Source organism: Chanodichthys erythropterus, chromosome 21, assembly GCF_024489055.1.
Source record: "Chanodichthys erythropterus isolate Z2021 chromosome 21, ASM2448905v1, whole genome shotgun sequence".
Lineage (NCBI taxonomy): Eukaryota > Metazoa > Chordata > Actinopteri > Cypriniformes > Xenocyprididae > Chanodichthys > Chanodichthys erythropterus.
In genome coordinates, this window is record NC_090241.1 from 4,294,755 (window position 1) to 4,306,578 (window position 11,824).

Below are 11,824 nucleotides of genomic sequence, written 5' to 3' on the forward strand. Positions count from 1 at the left end.
AATATCGTACTCTTAGTATAATCATTTACTGATAGAGACTCAATTTTGAGGGGGGATTTATGCCACTTATCACAATGACTGCTTGTATGATAGTAGACGGGAAGCATTGATTAATAGTTAAAAAAGTTACAAATATTTATAAAAAGTATTTTTCTAATGCAGCACAACTGTTTTCAGCATTGAAATTTTCTTGAAATGTTTTTTTGAAGACCAAATCAACATATTAGAATGATTTCTTAAAGGGTTAGTTCACCCAAAAATGAAAATTCTGTCATTTATTACTCACCGTCATGCCGTTCCACACCCGTAAAACCTTCGTTAATCTTTGGAACACAAATTAAGATATTTTAGTCGAAATCTGATGGCTCCGTGAGGCCTTCATTAAGGAAGCAATGACACTTCCTCTCTCAAGATCCATAAAGGTACTAAAAAAAATAATTAAATCAGTTCATGTGAGTACAGTGGTTCAATATTAATATTATAAAGCGACGAGAATATTTTTGGTGCGCCAAAAAAACAAAATAACGACTTATGTAGTGATGGCCGATTTCAAAACACTGCTTCAGGAAGCTTCGGAGCACAATGAATCAGTGTATTGAATCTTCTGTTCGGAGCGCCAAAGTCACGTGATTTCAGCCGTTGGCAGTTTGACACGCGATCTGAATCATGATTCGATACACTGATTCATTTTTGCTCCGAATCTTCCTGAAGCAGCACGCCAAAAATATTCTCGTCGCTTTATAATATTAATATTGAACCACTGTACTCACATGAACTGATTTTCATTTTTGGGTGAACTAACCCTTTAAGGATCACGTGACACTGAAGACTAGAGTAATGATGCTCGAAATACAGTTTTGATCACAGGAAAATTTTACATTTTAAAAAATATTGAAATAGAACATTTTGAATTGTAGTGTATATAAATGCATAATATTTTGTAGTATAAGACGGAATGAAACGGAAGTTGTGATTGTCTTTTCTTCCCTATTGTGACGTATATGGGCCAGTCATTTTTTTTTTGTCCAAAGGCCTTAATAATAATAAAAAACAAAGATATGACATCCACAGTATGTAAGGTAGTACAACTAGATCTCTTTTATTGAATCCAAAAGGTTTTAATTATATTTTGCTACATATAAAGGTATTTTAAAGATTTTGAAGTGACAAAAGGTCATTCTGTGTAACTGTCCAAAGGCCAATACAGCCATTTAATTTGTGATTAAAATATCTTAAAATGTAATAAATGTATATATTTATTCTTATATATATAATTTAACATCATATATCAACATAGTGCAAAATGGTATTAAAATTATGTGTAGAAGTCATTCTGTTATGAGAAAGAATGAATATCATTGAAGTCAATTGGAGTAACCAATATAAAGGGATCATTTTGGATCAAGTCATGCGGTCAATATCATGTGACAGGATGTGACATCATTGCAAAGGACCACATGGTCATGAAGCAAAGTAACTAACTCTCTCTTAACTATTTGAAAAATTTATGTTTTCACTCGCTCATACGCATGTCCCGAAACATCAGATCAAAAAAAGAGAAAAAAAGAATTGTCCATTTTGATTTCATAGTGACTCAAAAGTATTTTTGAACAAATAAATTCATCCTTTAGTTCTTTCAAAAACATAAAAAAACAGATCCCAAACTTTTCAATGGAGGTGTATTTAAAATCAATAATGGTATCATAAATTGTGCCTCTTCAGCTTAAATATATAAAAAAAGTCTGTCTGTAAGCATTAAGCTACCATCACCTGTTTGATTATACCTCTCTGATTGGTTCAGCTCATGAGTGCGGTCCAGAGAGGCCAAATCTCCGACAGTCGTCTGGCTATCCTGATGAAGACGGCCGAGGAGGGGCTGGATCTGAGAGGACCTGTCTCAGTCGACCGCAGTGGAGGCGGCGTTTGAATCCCAACTACACACCAAAAGATCCACCAGACAGCATAGTTGGATAAACACCAAAAAGCTCTGACCGCTGTGCCCACGCCGGTCAGATCACAAGCACATCCTCTCAAGTCATTAACTCACCCAACCATCTGGCTGCCTTTGACAACACTCGTTTTTTAAAATCTTGTAAATCTTTTGTTTTAGCATGCTTGTTTAAATTTATTTGAATGAAAAAGATATTATCAGAGCAGAATATATTCTTTAAAAATATTTCAAAGTATGTTTGAGAGTATATATTTTTATCTAATGCATGCAGTGCCATGTTATGTGAACTGGATTGTCTCTTTAATGTTTCTCGGAGCAGCTTTATCCTGTTGTGCCATTTTATTGATTTGCTACTGAACACAGTGAGGTGAGATTCAAGGGCTCCTGGTGTCATCTGAGCTAAATGATGCACTGGATGTGAGTTTTGCTGTTTTACACTGTGCTTAATTTTCACTGTTCTGAACTAGTTTTTTATTATTATTATTATTTCACTCGTATAAGGAAAAAATATTTATTCATAATCTATTATACTTTTGATTATTCTTGTCTCAAACGTTTTTAATCAATGACATTATGTTGAATGTATACAATTGTATTCCTGTATACAGATCAGTTATTTTAATTAGTCTTAACCAGGTTGTGTTCAGTGTTTTGAGAATTTGCATTGGCTCTGGTTCAACAAGAGGGTTTTTACAGATTATGATGAAATGCACTTCATTTAAATGTTGAACTTATTCAAATTCGTGAACAGTTGAATCTCCACTTCAGAATGCTTCTTGTAAAACCCTGCCTGTAAAAGTAATTGGTTATCCATTTATCATGAAATAATATGAAAATATTTTAACTGTACACTTGATGTAGAGGATAACAGGGAATGTACTTAATGTGCCTTTCTTCTTAAAGGGATAGTTCACCCAAAATAACAATTCTGTCATTTACTCACCCTCATGTTGTTCCAAACCTGTAAGAAATTCTTTCTTCTGCAGATATTTTAAAGAATGTTGCTGACTACTTTCAGGAAAAGAAACACTGAAACTTTTCTCAAAATTTTTATTTTTAATTTGACATTTTTATGTTCCACAGAAGAAAGAAAGGCATACAGGCTTGAAATAATATAAATGATGACTGATGACTATCCCTTAAAAACACTTAATGAATTTTGCATGTCAAAACGCACAATCCGACACACACTAATAGAGTGCAATCTTTTATTTGACTGTATTTTTTGTGGTTTAACATGGTTATGTATTTTTCTATATTTAGACGTCTATGTATATTTTCAGACTTTGAGCTGGGGGAAACTGCTTTGAAATGAACTTGGATGTTTTAAGCTTGATGATTTAAAAGAAATGTTTGTAACGCTTTACAATAAGGTTCATTTGTTAGCATTAATGTATTAACTAACATGAACTAACAATTAGCAATACATTTGTTACTGTGTTTATTAATCTTTTTTAATGTTGGTTAATAAACATGCAGCTGTTCATTGTTTGTTCATGTTAGTTCACAGTGCATTATGTTAACAAATACAACTTTTGATTTTAATAATGTATTAGTAAATGCTGAAGTTAACATTAACTAAGACGCATTCTTAGTTCATGTTAACTAAAGCAATGAAATCTTACTGTAAAGTGTTTTGTGCATTGAAGCTGCTCCTATTTTATAATCTTCTTTGGTTAGTTAAACTGTTCAGTCCATCATGATATGTTTGGGGTTTTTTAAGCTACAGAAGATCTTCTAGGATCAGTGTTGTTTGTCAGGCTTGTCAGCTTTTGCGCATGAAAGCTGGAGCAGTTAAACTAATTTATTGTTTGTCCCAACAGGATGTAATTTCAGCCTGATCCCGACTGAAAGAAATTCATATTGTAAGAAAAAATGTACAGTCAATCATTATGCAAAGCCTGAAAAACACAATTCTGTAATTAAATGTATCTGGTTGCCTTCTGCATTGTTTGGACATGTCTTTATTATGTGAGTGACTGTCATTATGCTCAGTGACTTCATATTTCTCACATAAATGTTCAATGGCAGTTGAAACACGTGATGTCTCGTTCTCACGTAAGCATGCACAAACACTGTTTTCTTCCCCCAGCAATTCATTTTGATGGAAGATGTCTACTAATTGACTCTAAAGCCACCACTATATGTCTTATGAACGTATTACGCTGTAAAATAGCTGATTAATAGGTGTCTGAGCCAGGAAGGTCTTTCAGGAGCAGGGCATCTCCTCATACGCCTGCCTAATAATCCCTGTATAGACACTTTGACAGTGTGAGATGAGTGCGGCCCATTCCAGTGTGATCAGCACCTAGCAAAATGCAATTAAACTAGCATCCCAATGTCTAATCCTCATTTCAGATGGTGTCGGAATAGCCCTTTGAATCCGATATAATTACACTGCATGCATATTAAATCAAGCAGAGGGCCTGGTAAAGTACCTTAAAGGGATAGTCCACCTATAAAATCATTTTTTAAATCAAAAATGATACTGACGTTATCAAAGACTTTTCAGCTAGAAAAACATTTCTAAAGTTGTGTCATTTGTATTTACTCATGCATGAGCACAAATTGAAATAGCTGTGTATTGACTAATGGCCTAGTGATATTTTTATTCTGTAATGCTGTAGCCCATATGGGACCTCTAGTTATGATAATATGGACAAAAAATGTAATGGAAGTCAATGGGACGGCACGATGTTCTTCAAAATGTCTTCTTTTGTGTTCTGCATAAATGCATACAGGTTTGAAGCAACATAAAAGTGAGTAAATGACGACAGAATTTTCACTTTTGGGTGAACTAAAGTCTTCATATAATGCAATAACAGGTCCAACTTAAATTAAGTGTCTTTATACTAACATGTAAATTAATCATTTGATACAATGCGCTTATTGTGTACATACATGGTTTACATACTTTTTTGAAAAAAATATTTGAATGTAATTACAGCTGTAAAATTAATTTCTGTAATTAATGTATAATTACACTGTTGACCCTTCTGTTACACCTTAACCCAACCATATGACCTGTACCTTACCCATATCCCACAGCAACAGTGTTTATTTTACAGCGATCTTGTTACATATGTTACAAGTAGTTACTATAGAAATTTCTGTAAATTATGCATAATTGCAACATACAACTAACCCTAAACCAAAACTAATCCTAACCCTATAGTAAGTACATGTAGTTAATTAATATTACTTGGTACTTAAATGTATAATTACACCGTAACACACATTAAAATATAGTGCAACTGTGTTTTGCAATACAACAAGAACACAGTAATCACATTGTACCTAACATTATTTATGTAAATACATAGTAGTTAAAGACACCTAAAATAAAGTGTGACCCAATAACATTAATTTTAATGCACTGAATTTGTGGATCTCAGACAACACTTAAAGTTTTTCAGCACTATGAAAAAAGTTTACATGATAGAATCATGGACATTTAGAAAAGCCCAGAAGCTACTGGTTTTATTGCTGCTGTAATGTGACTGCGGAGGTGCTCTGTTACTGGCAGTGACTGGAGGATTCCCTTTGTCGGCATGCCAACGAGGTGATGCACAGCACAACAATGAAACAAAGCATTGTGGGATGTGGAGGAATTTGCAACTCCTTCCAAGATCTTGCTAGAGACATCTTTGTGTTGCTCTGCTATCAATGCACGATCTCTGTTTTGTTGTTGTTGCGGTGTGAATGGATATTGGTTTGAGGCTGATGAGTCAGACGGTCATCAGACCCACAGTCACTGAGACACTGGATGAGAGAGACAAAACATTATTCCAGCACAATGCAGCTACAGTTTTTTGTTTAGATGTGAAACAATGAGTATTTCCACAAAAAAATAGTATGTTGACAATTAAGTGTGCCATTTCTAATGAGTCGATTAAAAATGTTTAAAATATCCAATATAATATACACTGTAAAAAATGACCGTGATTTTAACAGTAAAAGACTGTAAAAAATGCTGCGGTGAAAAACTGTCAATTGGTTTACAGAAAGTTTCCGTACTATATACGGTGAATAACTGTAATAGATCTAACGGTATATTCAATGTAATTTTACGGTAAAATACCGTTAAATTCACAGTTTTTGGAAGTGAAAAATAACAATTCATTGTAAAATTTACAGTGAAAAAACGTAAATTGACATTCCCACAATTCCCTGCGTGACACTTCACATTTGATATATTTTCGTTGAAATAACTCTGTTTCTTCTTAGTTTTTCTCATTTTTTTCTAATCAGTTATGTACATTAGGGTTTTATGTTACATCAGATGTTGTTAAATTAATGTTTATTGCATTTTTAAAATTTCATGCATGTTACCATGATGGTGTTTAGTGTGTGTGTGAATGACACTGTGTGCACCTTCTTTATGTTAGTGTTGTTCTTCTCAGCTTGTGGAAAATCTGCTTGTGATGAACTTTGATTCATCATGTGACTCTTACCACCACTGTGTTTGGTGACTGTCAGTGTATTATAAAGGTACAAAACAGATATTAGTATTTCATTAGGTTGGTAAATTAACATTATATCAGTTAATGAAATATGTTATTTTACCATAAATTTAACATTTTTTTTTTCTACGTTGCTACTGTATTTTTTACGGTAAAGTTCTGGCAACCACAGCTGCCGTTTTTTTACCGTAAATTTTACTGGGATATTTTTACAGTGTAATATTCATGTTGTAAATATTTGAAATATCATTGATTGACCCTATTAGAAATTTTACATTTATTTTGTCTTTGTAAGTAGTATTTTAATTACATTCTATTCAAAGGTTTGGGGTCAATTATTGTTTTTTGTTTGTTTGAAGGAAAGAAAGAAATTAATAGTTTAATTTAGCAAGGACAGATTAAATTGATCAAAAGACATTTCTAATGTTAGATTTCTATTCCAAATAAATGCTGTTCTGCTGAACTTTCTATCCATCAAAAAATCCTGAAAAAAATGCAACACGGTTCCCACAAAAACATTAAGTAGAACAACTGTTTTCAAAATTGATAATAATAAGAAATATTTCATATATTGCAATGATTTCTGAAGGATCATGTGACACTGAAGACTGGAGTAATGATGCTGAAAATCAGATTTGCAATTACATCATAAAATATATTTAAAAAATAAAAGTCATAATATTTCACAATATTACAGTTTTTACTGTATTTTTTTGTTTTTTTTTTGTTTTAATCAAATATATTCAGCTACGGTGAGCATAAAAGATTTCTTTTAAAAAATCTTACCAACCCCAAACCTTTGAACAGTAGTGAGCTTCTGAAAATTCAGAGTTTTCATTTTAGAACGTACAATCTTTTTCGTATGAATTTTATTATTATTATTATTATTTATTTGTTTTATTTTTTGTAACTTAAATCTTTAGTTAACCCATTTAAACATTTGAGATTTGTAAAATATATTCTTTGGTTACCCAGTCACAAACAGACACACACACGCACGTTGGGTTTTCATGTTTTACAGGGACTTTCCATAGACATATACTGTATAAACTGTATATTATTCTATCCCCTTAACCTAAATCTACCCATCAAAGAAAACTTTCAGCATTTTAGCATTTTCAATTCTTTTTACATCACATGATTTAAAAGCAGCTTTCCTCATGGGGTCCAAAAAATGTCCCCACAGGGACAAGGATTTTGGATATTGTTATCCAATTATCTTTGTGGGGACATTTTGTCCACATAACATAGGTAGGGAATACCTGAACCACACACACACACACACACACACACACACACTCACACACACTTACTCACACGCTCACAGAGGCTTTGGCATCCAGAGCAGAGACAGTGTGCTGTCATGCCGTTTCTCTGTATGCAGCTGAAAGCACACTGACTGCACTAAAGGTCAATTGTCAACAATCCCAATAGCCAGGCACACCCCCCTGTCTGCAACACCCCCACACACATACAGCGCTGACACAGATATGACACACACACACATATACCTTACTCCACTGCACTGATATGCACATACACCTTTTACACTAGATATTGGTCTTACACTAATACACTAACGATCAAAAGTTTGGAATATTTATGATTTGAAAAGATGAAAGATGTCTCTTATGCTCACCAAAGGAGTATTGATTTGGTCAAAAATACAGTAAAATAGTAATATTGTGAAATATTATTACAGTTTACATTGTATTTTAATACATTTTTAAATGCAGTTTATTCCTGTGATCAAAGATGAATTGTCAGCATCATTACTCAGTCTTCAGTGTCACATGATCCTTCAGGAATCCTCCTAATATGCTGAGTTATATATAATTATTATATTTATTGGTGCTCAATCATTAATAATGTTTCTTATAATCAATGTTTAATTTTAATTTTGCTGATTCTTCCCCAAGATTTGTTGATAATGAATGTTGTTCATTATTATTTGATAATAAAGAACAGCATTTATTTGAAATAGAAATCTTTTATAACATTATAAATGTCTTTACAGTCACTTTTGAGCAAAAATCCTTGTTGATATTATTATTATATGTACATATATTTTTAAATCTTACTTATAAACCAAATGTTTGAATGATAGTGTATCACAGTTTTCAACATTGATATTTATAAAAAAAAAAAAATAATTCTTAAGCATCAAATAAGCATATTAGAATGATTTCTGAAGGATCATGTGACACTGAAGACTGATAATGTAATGATGCTGAAAATGCAGCTTTGCCATCAGAGGAATAAATTACATCTTAAAATATGTTTAAATAGTAAACAGTTATTTTAATATTTATATTAAAATAGGTTTTACTGTATTTTTTATCAAATAAATGCAGCCTTGGTGAGCAATCATTAAAACATTAAAAATGATTAACTTTTGATTGGTAGTGTACAGGTTAAACACAAATTTATATAAACATCAATAAACATTTTCTTTTCATTTTTTTCAAATAAGGATTTTTTTGTCACCTTTTAAAAACTTAATTGACCTTAATGAACCTGATTATCTTTGTCTAGGTCCTTTGAACCCATCATGTTAATATAAAAATCATACTTTGTTCCCTTAGTAATTCCAGGACGGGACAGCTGTATAGTGGTCTGAATCAGCACTCGGTGACAATGAGAAAAGTCCTGCATGTTGTCTCCCTACAATGATGCTGATTGACCCAGCTGACAGCACTTTCCAACCTTAAAAAATGGGATGAAAAACCAATTAGACCTTTTCCTCCAGTTCCTGCAAAGAGAGGAGAAGAAACGAAGCCTCACTAAAGGTCATCTGGAGATATGAGTGGCAGCGTTAAAATCCTCTGCTCCTAATTTTCAGTGTTTGCCATAGCTTTGTGGGGTTGTCTGCCTTTCGCCGACCCCTCCGGCCCGAACAGCCATTAATTGTGGAGAATAATCTGGTACAAATCTGGCTGACATGCGACCTGGTGCCCTGTGTTGTGGCACGTGTGTGAGAGGATTAGGACGGGTGTAATGAAACCTGCAGGATGGCAAACCAGAGCAGATAAGTTCACTAAAGAATATGAGAACATGCTGATAATATTGATAGCATTGAGGCTACATAAAATAAAGGCCTTTAGGAAATGTATAGCTGTGTAACGTGCTCCTTTTTTCACAAGCAAGAACAGACTGGAGATATTTGGAGGCTTGAGAGAGCAGATTGCAGACTACAACTCATAAAAGCAAAGGTCTTTTATATTGCCAGCTCTGCTGATATTAAAGCAATTCACAGGGGGTCTGAGAACAATTCCAGTGCAAAGCCATTGACAAACCATCTGTGTACAAAATAAAAAGGAAAGGATGAAAAAACTAGCATTTAATAAAAATAATCTTTTTAGAAAGTTCATAACAACAAAATATTAGCATGCCTCGTTTTTCATTTATGTTGTGCAATTTGAAAACTTTGAATTATATACAGGGTTAATTTCATATCTTTAGTTCATTTTAATTTCAGGAACACATCTATGCATCCAAATGCAGATTTTATATAAAAATGTAAAAAATATCAGGTGAGTTTGAATGACTCCTTGAAGTAAAAAAATAACTTTTATTCTGTTTTGTCAGTGTATAGAGTTACAGTCCTGCCATGCAACATTTTTATTGCAAGAGATTTTTTACAAGATTTTTTAAGTTAAATTCATAGTGGGGCATGTTGTCAAATTAAGTTAAGCACATTAAGACTAAGTTTATGCTCAGCTCAAAATACCCCACAGATCATTTATTATAGCTTGACAAATGAGCCCTTATTTGGGTGTGAGCAAAAACATGTTGTTTTTTTTGTGTGTCTCTTTAAATGCAAATGAGCTGCTGCTCCGGCCCACTTTCCAGAAGAGGGTGGAGCTTTAACAGCTCAACAACAACAAAGCCGGAGAATCTCATGCAACCGAAATGAGTATTGTCAGTAACGGTGTTCAGCCTTACATTGTTCAAACCGGAGTCAACACTGATGGAGAGACTCAGGAAGAAGTTACAACTTTTAGAATGAAACTGGACGTTTCTGAATGGTTAGTGGATAAATTTATGTAGTTGTTGTGGAGTTGATTCAACTCATCCACTAGCATGTGGCGTCATGTTAATCTTTTGTGCAAATCCAGCGTTGAATTGACCCTTGTTTGTGAAGCAGTCCGGTGTAAAATGATGGCATGACAACAACACTATACTACAACAGCTCTTCAGGCCCTATCATTCACCCGGCGCAATGTGACGCCAGGTGCAACTCAAGTGTTTTTTGCTAGTTTCAGCCTGACGCAGTTATCATTTTCACATCCTGTGCCACATTGTGTAAATATCAAATGAATTTGTGCTCCCATGGGCGTGCTGGTCTGAAAACAAGGTGTGTTCAGGTGCATTGTTGGCGTGTTGCTATTTTGAGGCAACTGAAATAGATTGTGCCATTGACCAAATGAAACCTGCTCTAAAGTCAATGGCGCACTATTTTTTTTTGTTATTTAAAGAGCGCGTTAGTAATATGTGCACAACACACATTCACTCTGCTTGTTACACACACAGGGACAAGCAGCAGCACATGAACATGCCAAATATTAAAAATAAAAGGATTACAATGTAAAATATTATTATTGTGTGCATAATAGATAAACTGCTTTGGTAGAATCCAGCTTGTCCTGTAGATGGTCTGCTCGCGCGCTTTAACCTCACACATGAGCAGATAAAGGGGGTGAGGCCATGTTGGGCTGCTTGCACACTTTAACCTCGTGCATGAGCAGATCCGTTTTGCTTTCTAGAGAAAGCCTTCAGTTTTTCCGCTTGCAAATTCCACCATGTAAATAGTGAATCCACCATGGCGCGAGCGCAACTGGCTTTTAAAGGGATGGGAGATGAGACTCTGATTGGTTTATTGCACGTTACACCCAAAACACACCCATTACTCATTAAGAGAATAGGGACAACCCTTTTAGACCAAGCCGACCATTTTTTCTGTCGTTAAACTAGCAAAAGTTGATTCGGACACGCCCTAAGTGCACCTGCGCCGTGTGCTTTATGCCACGTTCCAGGCAACCCGTAACGCGTGTTTTTCCAACCTTCTACCCGTGAAAGTGCACTGGAACAGCAGTCAAAGCCGTGACTTCCCACCCGTGAACTCGTACTAGATCGATGTACTCCCAGTTACGAGTTCTGACGTCACATAGCCCACGAAACAACAATGGCAGCCCCATATGGATGCAGTGTTTATGCAAGTGCACGGTAAAATAACGTAAAATAAAAGATATAACAGCTTCTCTTGCCTTACGCGCCATTTTCCTCCTCTGTTTCCCTCATATAAGCAAGGAGTAAGCATTTTGGCATAGAAATAATTGTTAATGAGCATAAGCCTACAGTCCGCCATGTTGGTTTGTTTACACTTTTACGCAGTTTGGCGCGACTTTCC

At 34.4% G+C, this 11,824-nt stretch overlaps 1 protein-coding gene across 2 annotated transcripts in view; it reads left to right on the top strand.

The window, feature by feature from the left end:
* The window catches only part of gpd2 (glycerol-3-phosphate dehydrogenase 2 (mitochondrial)), a 39,697-nt gene extending 35,452 nt beyond the window's left edge, over nucleotides 1-4,245 (top strand). Inside the window, exon 17 of one of the 2 annotated variants that reach the window (XM_067374881.1) lies at nucleotides 1,802-4,244. In XM_067374881.1, the coding sequence (XP_067230982.1) occupies nucleotides 1,802-1,927 (126 nt within the window). In that variant the 3' untranslated portion in view covers nucleotides 1,928-4,244. Of the gene's footprint in view, nucleotides 1-1,801 lie in introns of both variants that reach the window. The other variant, XM_067374882.1, reaches the window with a different exon arrangement.
* The last annotated feature ends 7,579 nt before the right edge of the window (nucleotides 4,246-11,824 follow it).